Below are 13,793 nucleotides of genomic sequence, written 5' to 3'. Positions count from 1 at the left end.
AGTGGCAGGGTGGAGAGGAGCGGCAGCAGCCGTAGGCAAGGAAGCTGTGAAAGCGGCATGAGGTGGGGGGAAGGGGCAGCAAGTGGGCATGTGAAGTGCAGCGACAGATAGGCAGGAGTGCGGAGTACATGCTGGGCCCCGTGCTTCTGCCCAGCTGTCGCTGCTGTCTGTGAGCCTGCTTGCTGCCACTTCCCCCTGCAGCAAGGTGGGGAGGAACAGGAAAGCGGCAGATGGGCAGTGGTGGCAGACAGGGAGAAGTAGGTGTGATCAGATGCGGTCATGCCGGCACTCTGGGGACAGGAGCAGCAGGAGCACAGAGCTCGGGCTTAGAGGACCACTGGGTGGGCTCTGCCTGCCACGGGAGGGCTGTGGGCAAATCCTCCCCCTCTACACATACTGCAACCCTCCCCAGCCACCTCCACCCCACACTCACAGCTCCCCACAGACCCCACAGCCACCCACACCACATATCCATACACACACCTACATGCTCCCCCACCCCACATACACACACACATCTACACCTCCCACAAACCCCCCACACACTCGCATCTTCCCCCACACTCCATATTCCCACACACCCACAAACCTATACCCACCCACCCACATCCCTCTACTACATACAAGACTATGTCTTCATTTTAAGCTATTGTACAATTGCCACTGCGTATACTACACTAACACATGTAAACTAGGACAAAAATATTTTTTTAAATCAAATTAATGTTGTAGTAAATGGTTGATTTTTAGAATATAAGTTGGTATTTTTCTGGTTCCAAGATGGCAAACCTTATGGAAAGGAGTACTTCTGTGGGGGCAAGGGGAGGGACTTCTGGTGGCAAAGGTGTCAGGGGCTAATGATGGGACTTCAAGTCCCAAGATGGCAACCGGGGGCAGGGCACTTGTCAAGGAGCGGGGCCACCCACGTGGCCCTCAACAGCTTGCCAGAACTCGAGAAGTGGCCCTCCACATGAAATAATTGCGAAATAAAAGCCACAGCCCACAGAGCCTTTGGATGATAAATTGATATACTTGGTATTTTATCACTTTGTTAAATACTTTGGAATGAAAGCCTCCTCTTAAATGGAAAATAATATTATTGTCACAAGCAGTGTCTTTAAAAATTAAATGTTATAATTTGTTTCTCAGGTACAAAATGATGAAGGCAAAATGATCCGGTTTCACTGCAAGCTCTGTGAATGCAGTTTCAATGATCCTAATGCAAAGGACATGCATTTAAAGGGGCGTAGACATCGGCTGCAATACAAGGTGTGAATGGGGCAGACTCACAATACTGAGTCATAGGAACATTGGCCAGTAGAGGTTTTAATCTTAATTCCTCAGATAAAATCCAAGAGCAAAAACACTTGTTTAATTTTTTTCCCTGATTATAGAATATCTCATATTGTATCAGAAGTAAAAGGGAGTGGGATGAGTCAAGGGTGAGGGCTGGGCTGGGCTGGGCTGGTGCAGGGTGTGGCTGGGGTGTCAGGGTGTAGGAGTGATTTCAGGACCCTTTGAGCAAAGACAGCATAATGTAAAGCCATTGCTGCAGTCAGGTATGACAAAGACTATTAGTGGTTTGTGTTTCATTTAATGTTTACTGGTTACGGTTTTCTCTAACAACGTGTCTTTTCCTTTTCTTCTGTAATCAGCCCTGTTTAGATGCTTGTGAGTGGGCAAGTTTGTTTACAGCACAACACTCAGTTAAAATTTATTTTCACAGGTTTTTGGGCGGAGGCTCAAGCCCAATTTAGAAAGTTGGTGTTAAACTCCTACATTTGAACCTGATCCCTGTTACAGCCATCCAGGGCCTGGCAGAAGGGTTACATTTATATTATGTAAAACATATGTCAGTAAAAAAGTTTAGTTGTCAGTAAAAAGTTTGCAGATTGTCAGTAAAAACATTTTGGGTTGGCAGCCAAGGGGAGATGATCAGCTGGAGACATGTTTTTACTAAAAAATCTCAGTTCAGGAATCTTGAATATGTGGCCCACAGTTTGCAGTTTCTAAGCACTAATTCAAAGCTGTTCAGTTAACAGCAAAATAATTCGTATTTATATGTGTTTGGTTTACATGAAGGAACATAGTGATACTGCCTTCCAGGCAGGAGAGGAAAGATCCTACAATAACTAGAGACAGCTTTAAGATCAATAGCTAATAGCTTTTGGAGCCAAGTGCTGAATTTCTTTACCAGTTATTTACCTACATAATTTTAAATGACAAACATAGTTATAGTTTTCTATGATTGGTCATTCCAACAGGTTTTCTAAATGAGTTGTTCCACCAAGTGTCTTCATCATTCTTTAGTGAAAGTGCAAACTTGATGTTATGGCCAAGGCAATGATTTCCCATTATTCTAAACCAAATCTAGAAGAATCCAGTCATTGTGGAAGGAGAAAATTTTCATTCTAGTCAGACATACAGGGCGTGTCTATACGTGCCAATTTAAGGTGTGTTAGCCATTTTTAAAGTGCATTAAGAGTGTGGGTCCACACGTGCACCCTTAATGCACCTTAAAAATGGCAATTTTAGGCTATTCGCGCCTAAATTTTATACCTGCAAAAGCAAGTATCAGATTTATGTGCAGATAGCTAAAGCGCCTTAACACACATGTAGACGCTGTGTATGTCGACTGACTTTGGACTAACTTTAGTCCCAAGTTGGTCCGCACACTGCATTAATGCGTCTTTAGCATGTACACATGTAAACGCAGACCTAAATCGCCTTAATGCACATTAGGCAATTGCGCATTAAGTTTAGGTGCATGTAAAAACACGTGCAGACACACCGTATTCCTTTAGATACTGAATCAAACATAAATGTACCTTAAGAGTTTTGACCTCTTTTGGGTCATTATGAATGCTATGGGACTGAGTCAGATTTTCTCATATACAGTTCATTGTTGGCAGCTGTTCTTTCCAAAATTTTTGTAACAAAAAAGCTTAGCTTTTGGTAATGCTGCTTTTATGGTAATTAGTGTCTTCCATTCCAAAACCTCAGTGACTTGTTTTACATTCCTGAAGTTGAGAGGGAGTTAGCCATGTTAGTCTGAAGTCAGGCAGAAGTCAGAGTAAAGGTGCACCTTATAAACTAACTGAATCAGAAAACATAAACTTTTGTGAGCAACAGCTCCCTTGCACATCTCTGATTCAGTTAGTCTATAAGGTGCACCTCTACTCTGAGTTCTGCCATTCTTTAAAGTTTCAAGTGACCACTAGATGGTGAACTTGAGTAGTATTTTATGAAGTGGAACAGCTATAGGAAGTTTCATAGTTTCATAGTAGCTAGAGTCGGAAGGGACCTAGGTAGATCATCTAGTCCGACCCCCTGCCTTGGCAGGAAAGAGCACCGGGGTCAGATGACCCCGGCAAGGTGCTCATCTAACTTCCTTTTAAAAATCCCCAGGCTAGGAGCCTGCACCACTTCCCCTGGAAGCTGGTTCCAGGCCCTAGCCGCCCTGACTGTGAAGTAGCGTCTCCTAATATCTAATCTAAACTTACCCTCCGCCAGCTTGTGACTGTTATTCCTGGTCACTCCTGGCAGCGCACGGGGGAACAGGGACTCCCCCAATACCTGCTGATCCCCCCTGACGTTTGTAGCAGGCCACAAGGTCCCCCCTTAACCTTCTCTTGTGGAGGCTAAACAGGTTCAGGTCCCGTAGCCTCTCCTCATAAGGCCTGCCCTGCTGACCCTTGATCATACGAGTGGCCCTCCTCTGAACTCTTTCCATATCGTCCACGTCCCTCTTGAAGTGTGGCGCCCAGAACTGGACGCAGTACTCCAGCTGCGGCCTGACCAGTGCCGCATAGAGGGGGAGGATCACCTCCCTGGACCTGCTCGAGATGCATCTGTGGATGCATGACAGGGTACGGTTGGCCTTCTTGACTGCCTCCCCACACTGCCGGCCCATGTTCATCGTGGAGTCAATGACGACTCCAAGATCCTTTTCCGTCTCCGTGCCGGCAAGAGGGGAGTTCCCCAACCTGTAAGTGTGGTGCCGGTTCTTCCTCCCCATGTGCAACACCTTGCACTTATCAGTGTTAAACCCCATCCTATTCTCATCCGCCCACCGTTGCAACCTGTCAAGGTCAGCTTGTAGCCTATTGCACCCTTCTAGTGCACCCACATCCCCCCACATCTTAGTGTCATCAGCAAACTTGAACAGGGTGCTTTCTACCCCGTCATCCAAGTCACTGATGAAGATGTTGAACAGTGCGGGCCCGAGGACCGAGCCCTGCGGAACCCCACTGCCCACGTCCTTCCAGGTCGAGAAGAACCCATCCACTACCACCCTCTGGGTGCGGCCCTCCAACCAGTTGGCGACCCATTTGACCGTGTGGGCATCGACACCACAGTCTCCCAGCTTTTTGATGAGGACAGGGTGAGAGACAGTGTCGAAAGCCTTCCGGAAGTCCAGAAAGACTACATCCACAGCAACCCCTGCGTCTAATGATTTGGTGACCTGATCGTAAAAGGCCACCAGGTTGGTCTGACAAGACCTGCCACTGATGAACCCGTGTTGGTTGCCCCTGAGCATACATTCCCCCGCAAGGCCCTCCTGGATGTGTGCCAGGATAATTTTTTCCAAGAGCTTACCCGGGATTGAGGTAAGACTAACTGGCCTGTAATTTCCCGGGTCCTCTTTTTTTCCCTTTTTGAAGATAGGGACCACATTGGCCCTCTTCCAGTCCTCCGGCACCTCACCAGAGCACCACGAGTGCTCATAGAGCCGCGCCAGGGGTCCCGCAATGACCTCGGCCAGTTCCTGTAGAACCCTAGGGTGAAGATCGTCCGGACCAGCGGACTTGAACATGTGATCCACCTTCACTTACCTGTCTTGTGCACTTACCTATCCTGCATCATCACACATAAGTATTAAATTTTCAGGGGCAGTGTTAAGAGAATAAATTAGCTTTGAGTTAGTGGATGTCACTGGGATGCAAACGTTGTTGGTTTGGAAACAAAAGTATTGGAATTATTATGAAAAGTTCAAGGTCCTGTGTAGATCAAAAAAACAAAACAAAACAAAAAACCTACTCCGTCAAGCCCATTTTTAATCTGGAGATTCAAATATCAGTCAATACAGTCCCTGTTTATAGACTTATGGTATTTAGTACTTCTAAGTTTCTACCCTTAGAAGAATGTATCTGGTCAGTTTTAACTCTTGCAGTGACTGACTCAAAATTGCATTTATAAGTGATGAATAAAAAACTGTTCGGGAGTTTCTTGAGTGAATGCACAGCAGTTTCTGATCATAAAAAATGCTTTACATTACAGTATCCAGTGGTAGAAAAGGGCTAGATCTAACTAGATCTAAGATAGAAAGGCAAAAGAAAATGAATTTTTCTTACATTTCCTCAGTAGGTCATCAGGCATTTCTTTTGGATTGTCTCATTAGGATGACAGATTTGGCTACTCGTCAGCTGCTGGAGGACTATAATTGTCCATCTGGGGTCTGCTCTAGTTTCTATCTTGAAAGCAAGTGCAGAACCTTAAAAATCATTATGACCGTAACTTGTCCTTTCTAATGCACAGAAATAATGTATGTAGAAGTCATATCCTTTTCAAGTCAAGAATTAATTAACCATTCTTTATGTTCAGCAACATTACCAAACCTACACAATTAAAATATTGTGCCTTGTTGTTAAAAAAATAATAAAAGCGAATCACTAATTTCCATTCATTAATAGCAAGATATATAAAGACTTTAAACATTTCTGTAATAAGAAAAATATTCTGATTAAAAAAAGCCATGCATGTGATTTTTACCTGGGAAGGCACTTTGTCTAAGAACATGAGCCTTGTTTGCTAAGTGATCACCTGTTTTTGCTACTTTTATTTGTAGCATCACCTGCATGGTAGCCACATGTAACATCACCAACATATGGTTGCTGCAGCAGTGTCACAAAGAACACTGGGCACATCTACATGTGCCCCTGACTGCACAGTTGTCACTACACAGTCATTTGGTACTTGCTTTGCCTGCTGCAGTCCCATCCCAGCAGCATACAAGTTGTTTCCAACCCTATACCGCAGTAGCAACAAGCTACTATGGAGTAGCTCGTTGCTATGGCAGAGTAGCAGCAGCAGCATGATTAGTGACATTGCCATAGCAACAAGTTACATTGCCATAGCCCATCACTGATATTTAGCTAGAGGAGGAGCAGTAGCAAATAAAGTATTTTTACCTTACATCCCATTTTCATAAGGAAATTCCTCATTTAAACGAAGTTACATTAATATTAGTCAAACTAGCAAAATGATTTTCAGACTTTCCCAAATATTTAAAATCATCCCTGTATTAGGTTTTTGAATATCACCATTGAGGCACTTTTACTTTAGAGTTTGGATTTATGTGATGGTAGATAGTTGGACACCTCTGTTCTGCATGCCTCACTTAGGTCACATTGGGTGCATCTATGTGAGATATTTACTGAGGAACTGCCTAATTAACTCTGCAGTAAAGTCTCAGCATCTACACTTGTGGCCCTGTTAGGCCATAGTAAACTAATTAACTCTGCTGTAGAGTAGTACTTGTAAACACAACTGCTATCCAATGGCAACATTATTTGGTGTACAGCAATGCACATGTAGGTGTTGACGGGGCTGACTGGGGCATGGGGGGGTGCTTCAGTACGGAGGCTGCCTGCTAGCTAGTCCTGCACTGGAAGAGCCCCAGGCTAGCAGGCTGACTCCCACCCCCCGGCCTCCTGCCAGCTGGGGCTACTGCAATCCAGCTCACCCTGCTGCAGTTCTGAGTACACATGTAAACAATAATCTCCAGCACAATATGCACCAGAGTTTATTGCTCCATGCTTATAGCACATGTAGACACACTCATTGAGTCTGATCAGAGCCGGCCTTAGAGAAAATGGCATCCTGGGCAGACTTCTATTTTGGCTTCTCCCCTTCTCTCTCCCCCTCCCCCTGGAGCCTCCCAAGTCAATGGCACTGCTGCAGGCAGAGGTAAGTGGGCAGGGGTGTGGAGCACAGTCTGGCAGAGAAATGGAATGGCACGGTGCTGCTGCCTGACCTGCCCAGCATGGCTCCTTCTGAGCAGCAACTGGAGGCGGTGGGAGGGAGGGGATTGGGCTGGGTATTGCTTCTTGTGCCCGGGGCTAAGGGGAGAGCGCTGCTGTGAGTGTGGGCTGCTCATGTGTGTGGGACACCTCGCTGACCAGATTGCCCTGGGCAGTCGCCCATGTTGCATCCCCGTAAGACCGGCTCTGAGTCTGATCACTCAGAGGTGCACAACACACTCCCCTCTTTAATTTTCGTGGGAGTTGTGGGTACATCCTCTCTCCTACAACTGGTCTGGCTAGGATCTAGAATAGGTTACTAAAGCTGTGGATGTTAAATCCCTTTAAAATGGGAGAGGATGTTTCTGCTGAGGAGAACAGATCAACTGTTACATAAAAAAAAAACAACCTGATACATCTACATGTTCTTATATAAATGAGCTAAATCACTGTAACTGTAACCTAAATGAAACAGTTAAAGTGAGAATGATTTTGTTACATTTATATAGCTGTAGGAGGAGGAAGAAATAACCATTACATCATAACAGCATATATTGGAATCATTCAGTATCAAATTAACTATTATGTCTGTCCGCAGTTTAAGACTTAAATTCCCTGAGGGATGTGGGACAGGCAGAAGGAAGGTTAATTTTATACTGCGGCTGCTTATGCCAATTTAGCTAAAGGACTACTTAAAGAATCATAACACAGTGTCCCACATCTGCATGAGACGCCGACTGTGCAGTAGCTCGTAACTACCGTGTAGTAGCTGGCAGAAAGCATGATGCGATGCTGCTGCGCAGTCAGTGTCACCAAGAAGCTGTTCAGGGATGCTACTACACAGTAACGCTGATTACTGCACAGTAGGCCTGTTTGCTTCAGATTCGGCTGATTCAGGGGACAGTAATTCGATTTGGTGATTCAAATCACTGGCCCGAATCAATTTGACCAAATCCGATTTGGAGATTTGGCTGCTGCCGAATCTCCGAGTCAGCCAGGCCCAATGGCTGCCCCAAATGTGCCAGCTTCCAGTACTTGTTAAAAAAAAAAAAAAAAGCCTGGACTCAGTGGGTGGTGCCGGGGGAGGGAGGGGCAATCCTTGCTGCCCCACGCTGACCCCTGCCTGCTTTCCCAGCCCACCCCCCCACCCCAGTTGACCTGCCCAGGCCATCTCCGGCCCTTTAAGAAAAAACTGAGAAAACCCCAGACTCACCACTCCTGCCAGTGGGGGGCAATCCCTGCTGCGCTGCGCTGCGCCATCAGGGGGCTCTGTACGAGCCCCCGAAGGCCACTGCAGGAGTGGTGAGTCCCAGGGCTTTTCTTGTTTTTGTTTTTTTTCTTAAAAGGTCAGAGCTGGCCTGGGCGGGGCACCCATGGGGGAGCTAAGGGAGTGGGGAGGGCTCATGCAGAGCCCCCCACACAGTGTGGGGCAGTGGGGGCAGCGGGGATAAGCCCCCCCCCCCAGCAGCACCCAGTGAGTGTGGAGCTTTTCTTTAAAGGGCCAGGAGGGGGCGGGTGGGGCAGACATGGGGGGCTGGGGGAGCAGGCAGGGGCTGGGGGCTGTCAGAGGTCCCCCCATGGTCCTCTCCCCCAGTCCTCCTCCCCCCCACCTGTAGTACTTACCAGCTTGGACTCCATCTGCAGCTCCCTGCTGCAGCCGCCAGGGACTGCCCAAATCATCAAAGTTCTCCGAATCTTTTCCGAAGATTCAGAGAGTTTTGAATCGATTCAGACCTTGTAATTGGTCCCCTGGTTCGATTCATATTTGGAGATTTGGCCGCCAAATCTCCTTCAAATCAAATCACCACCCAAAGCTTCATACAGCCCTGCTGCACAGTCTTTTAGTACTTGTGTGTGCAAGTACTAAATGACTGTGCAGTAACAGCTGCACAGTCAGTGTCTTGTGTAGTGACAGCCAGAGTATTGTAAAACTAGAACTTGCACTTTTCCCAACATCAGTCTAGAGTTTGTTTGTTCCTTCTTGTAAACAGATCAGATTTAACCCCTTGGTTTTTAATATGGGTCATCTTTAACAGCAGCCAGAAACACACATTGAAAAGTCAGGTTTATTAGTAGTACTTTAATTATGAGAATACAATAACAAAATGTTATTTTATTATTCTTACTAGTTTGTGCACTTCAGAAAATCCTTATGATTTTTATTATGACTTCCTTGTAGAAGAAAGTGAATCCAGATCTTCCAGTTGAGATCAAGCCTAGTAACAGAGCTCGGAAAATGCATGAGGAAAAGATGAAGAAACAAAAACAGAAGGATCTGATAAAGAGACACAGAGAGGAAGAACAGCGTTGGCACATGGAAATGAGGCGAGTCATCCCTTGGAGATCAGTTTCACAGAAATGTGGATGTTTTGGGGTACTGATGGATTCCTATTTATTTATTTATTTTTAATTCACACAACTGATTGGGCTTTGCGAGTGCAAGGGGTCTGAGTTTTGTGTCATAATCTTGAAAATTGTTATTTGCTCCTCTTCCCTATCTCTGCACCATTTACATGTTTTCATCTTTTGATGCTAGAAGCATCAAATCCATATATTTTCCAGGCATTGATGCAAAGGATTTTGGTCATATCCTGTTAAAAGTAGTTGAGTGACTGAATTGTGGATTTATAGGAAGGAAAAAGTTGACAACCCCTGTCAAAACAGAAAACTCTGCCCTGACAACAATATAGGGTATTTGGACAAATGGGCATATTTGGGTACAGATGGGTAGGGGGAATTCTTGCTTCTGAGTGAGTAGCAACTGCTACTCTATAATTGCTATGTCTGCCTGAGCCTGTAGAGATTCAGATGAGTTAAATCACTCTAAATTTAACCCTGGATGAAGAAGGGTTGAGATGGAATGGTTTTGCTACACTTCTAGCAGGGGCAGGCAAAATACGGCTGTGGGCCGGATCCAGCCAACCAGGCCATTCTGTCCACCTGGCGGGGCCACTAAAAAGTGTAGTAAATTGATATTTTTTTGCACTTGGGTGCCTGTCAAAGATGACGGGTGCCAGGGGCAGTAGGACCCAGGGGGAGCCAGCACCAGGACCAAGCAGTCCAGCTCTGCCCCACCTCCAGCCATTTCCCTGCCTTCCTGCCCCCACACTGCTCCAGCATCCCATGGCTCCTGGCTGGATTACCAGACCGGGGAACATGGGTGTATGTGTGTAGGGAGGGGCAGAGTGTGTGTGTGTGTGTTTGTAGGGTGAGTCCCACACGCACACCTCACCATACTCGTGCACCCCCACCTCCTCTTGCACTGCCATACATGAACACCCGCACACCTCCTCACACTCTCCAGTCACCCTCCCCCCACATCCTCCACAAACCCCATACCCACCCTCACCCCAGATATCCACCCCCCCCCACATGATCCCTCACTCCACCCCCACCCCTGAAAGACACACCCACACCCTCCCCCACAGCCCCCCTCAAACATATATCCAGAGGTGACCTGAGCAGGGTGCAGGGCCCGGGGTAAATCAGCCCATGCAGGGCCCCGCACCCACTTTGATCCCATGGCCCTGGACCTGAAGAAGCTGCCGCTGACAATGGCAGCGGTGGGAGAACCAAAGTGCAGGGCCCAGGGCAGTTGCGCCGATTCACTGCACCCTAGGGACAGCCCTGCTTATACCCACCCCCCCATAGGATACAAGAGTAAAACATCATTTTAAGCTATTGTGCAATCCCCATCCCCTCTATGTACACTACACAAACACATGTAAATTAGGAGAAAAATATTTTTTGAAATCAAATTACTGAATATTGTAGATGTTTGGTGTTTAGAATATAATTTGGTATTTTTCTGCTTCCGAAATGGCAAAACCCATTTCTGACTTCCAGGGGGAAGGGGAGGGACTTCTGGTGGCATAGTTCAGGGGCTAGGGGGCAGGACTTCCAGTCACAAGATGGTGACCAGGGGGCGTGGCACCTGTCAAGGGGCGGGGCTACTCATGCGGCCCTTAACAGCTTGCTAAAACTCGATAAGCGGCCCTCCACCCAAAATAATTGCCTGCCTCTGACTTACAGGGTTACAGAATCATGCAGACATAACAGTTGCATAGTAACAGCTTATATCTGTATCCTGTGATAGTGGTACAATTATTATATCAATCTGTACACAAAAATGCCTTAAAGCTGTGTCACCCTGGACCACTGTCTCTAAGTAAAGCTATTAAATAAGATGAGTTATTCTGTATTCACTGGCTGGCACACTACCCTGTCTGCAATTGTATCTGTAGGGTGGAATTCTCTTCCCCTTTGTGTACCAGTTTTCTTTCTAATAGATTTTTTTAATGCAACACAACAATCAAAAATACATATGTCTGTCACAAACAATAGGCAATAAAGGGGAAAAAGAGAAAATAAAGTAGTGGGGAAAGAAAGAGAGAGAGAGAAAGGAAGAAAAATGGCATGCCTGGATAGTTTTCATCCCTTCCTCTGTGATATATATGTATTTCTATATTTTTGTCCCCTTCCTCTGTTTGTCCTTCGGATGTGTAAGTGTACATGTCTAATGTACTGAGACTAATGACTATTAAATGCAAGGGGCAGGGCTAGTTAATGCCTAACCTGTGGTGTGGTGGCTACAGTATTGTGCTAGGAAATCAGAGAGGTTGGTGTAAAACCCCTCTGGGTAAGGGCAGCCTAGAACCTGGGTTTCCTGCTTCTGGTCAAGTGCCCTAGTCACTTGATTATTGGGACCAAAACTTGGGAGGGTCATCCTCCTCCCCTGCTTTTTCCTGGGCTTATGTTCAGGTATGCACACATGGGTCCAGCCAGTATGTAGCCTACTGTATATGCTCAGTGTATGTGTGCACACTTATGTGTCCAACATGTGGGGGTAGTAGAATTGCAATCTGTGGATAGGTGCCAAAGGACCATTTGTGTAGCTAGAAGACTTCCATTTAGGTGCACAAAAGGAAATAGAATCCTGTCCAAAATGTTCAGATATATCCAGATGTAGCTGCTTGAGTGTAAAAGGGAAGGGATTGTGCTGATTTAGGTCTATTTTAGCAATAAAGTTTGTCTAAGCAGTATACATTGTGTGAGTCAGATGCTGATGACTATGCAGAATACTGTCCACAATTTGATCTTTCTTCTCTCTGGCATATCAAGGTGACTGGAATGTTATTTACAGCTATACTACTCTAAAGTAGATGAATCTGAGGTAACAGCTTGCCTCTATTTTCCCTAACCATTGGACTCCCCTCCCCAGAAGTACTGGCCCAGGAAGTGACTCAAACAGTTGGAGAGTTGTGGGCCATTAATAGGGGCAGTAACTCCCTTGTGTTGAATTTTGTGTGGAATAGTAGAAAAGTCTCCTCATGCTTTTCTCTTCCTCCCATCCACTCTTTGCAGGGTCTTGACCTATTAATCATTTAACTCCTACTCATATGCAGTCATATCTAGCATGAAAGGTAATAAATGATTAAACAATATATAGCAGTGCTAGAGCAGGAAGTATAGATCAGTCCATGCAGTTCCGATCTTGGCAGCCTAAGCATATCACTGGGAATATTAATGAAATATGGTATTTTTCTAGGTGTCCTCCAGGTGGACTTCTCTTCACCAGATCAAGGATGACAGTGAGAAGTTATTAAGCTTGTGTGATAGGCATTTTTACACATGCTTCCAGGTGCGGGGTGGGGATTTAGTTAGAGCAGGTCTGAGAGCCGCTTAAATTAAAGCACCCCCAGCATTGCGTGTATTCAGTGTCCCATGCTTCAAAATGACAGTGGGGGCACTTTAACTAAAGGTTGTTAAAGCACCTCTGCCTCTCTTTTCAAGTGCGGGGACACTTAATATACATAATGTAGAGGCTGCTGGAACGTGCTAAGTAATACATGTCAGAGCAGATACCTGGCACATGTATAGGTGTCCTATAGACTCTGCCCGATGGGAGGACAATGGCTGTTTTGACCCCAGATGTATTTTAATATAGCCCAAATGTTACCTGGATTAGAGGTAGCCTCAGATAAAAGAAGAGAGAGTGAGCGAGCTCTACAGCCCAGACTTTTTTGTTTACATCTCCAAAGCCCAAGCCATGCTAATATGTGCCTGGCTATCTGCAACACCACAATATAGGTTCTCATTTATTCTGCCTGGAGAGACTCAGGAAGGAGGAGGAGGATGGCATGCAGACTGGAAGCAAATTGTCTTGTATCTACTGCATTCTCTGATTTGATTTTCCCTGCAGCCCATCTCCAGTATTTATATATGGTTGACTCTTAACAAGCTTTCTCTGATGGATTTCATTTAATTCCTCTGTTTTACTGAGACTCTGGGAATGAGACTGAACTAATTGTTCCATGGCCCTAGAATATGCCGAGCAGCTGGGATTTGTGTACTTGTGAAAATCACAATTTTTAGAAAGAGAATGTCTTATTTCCTTCCTTCAATATTTTTGGAATGTCATTTATTACTCTTCTCATCTAATCTACTTTATGGTCTTCTTCTATAAGGGTACCTTTGTTTTCACAAATTATCTAACAAAATTAAAGAGGTATAATTATCATAGAACAGCTATGGAACAACTTCTATATGTGGTTACGTCAGTCACTACTACTAACATTATTTTTATTTGTTTATTTAATATTTTTAACTTTATTTGGTTGTGTTAATAAAAAATAACCATAGCAAAAACATATGTAAAACAATATAACAACACATTTGGGGATACAAGCTGTGTTTCAGTAACTTCTCTCAAAGGCATTGTCCATTAGGGTTTGTTCAGGACAGGACTCTGTCATGCTTTTTTTTTTTATT

At 45.3% G+C, this 13,793-nt stretch overlaps 1 protein-coding gene across 3 annotated transcripts in view; it reads left to right on the top strand.

The window, feature by feature from the left end:
- Positions 1–13,793, top strand: part of ZFR2 (zinc finger RNA binding protein 2) — a 133,124-nt gene that overhangs the window by 85,748 nt on the left and 33,583 nt on the right. For all 3 annotated transcript variants that reach the window (XM_090027657.1, XM_090027658.1, XM_090027659.1), the window contains exons 9-10: positions 1,150–1,269; positions 9,202–9,347. In XM_090027657.1, the coding sequence (XP_089883783.1) occupies positions 1,150–1,269; positions 9,202–9,347 (266 nt within the window). The remainder of the gene's footprint in view (positions 1–1,149; positions 1,270–9,201; positions 9,348–13,793) is intronic.

This window comes from Crocodylus siamensis, chromosome 14 (genome assembly GCF_052110815.1).
Source record: "Crocodylus siamensis isolate JL-2025a chromosome 14, ASM5211081v1, whole genome shotgun sequence".
Classification (NCBI taxonomy): domain Eukaryota; kingdom Metazoa; phylum Chordata; order Crocodylia; family Crocodylidae; genus Crocodylus; species Crocodylus siamensis.
The sequence above is the reverse complement of the archived record's forward strand: the minus strand, read 5'-3'. Positions and strand labels throughout refer to the sequence as shown.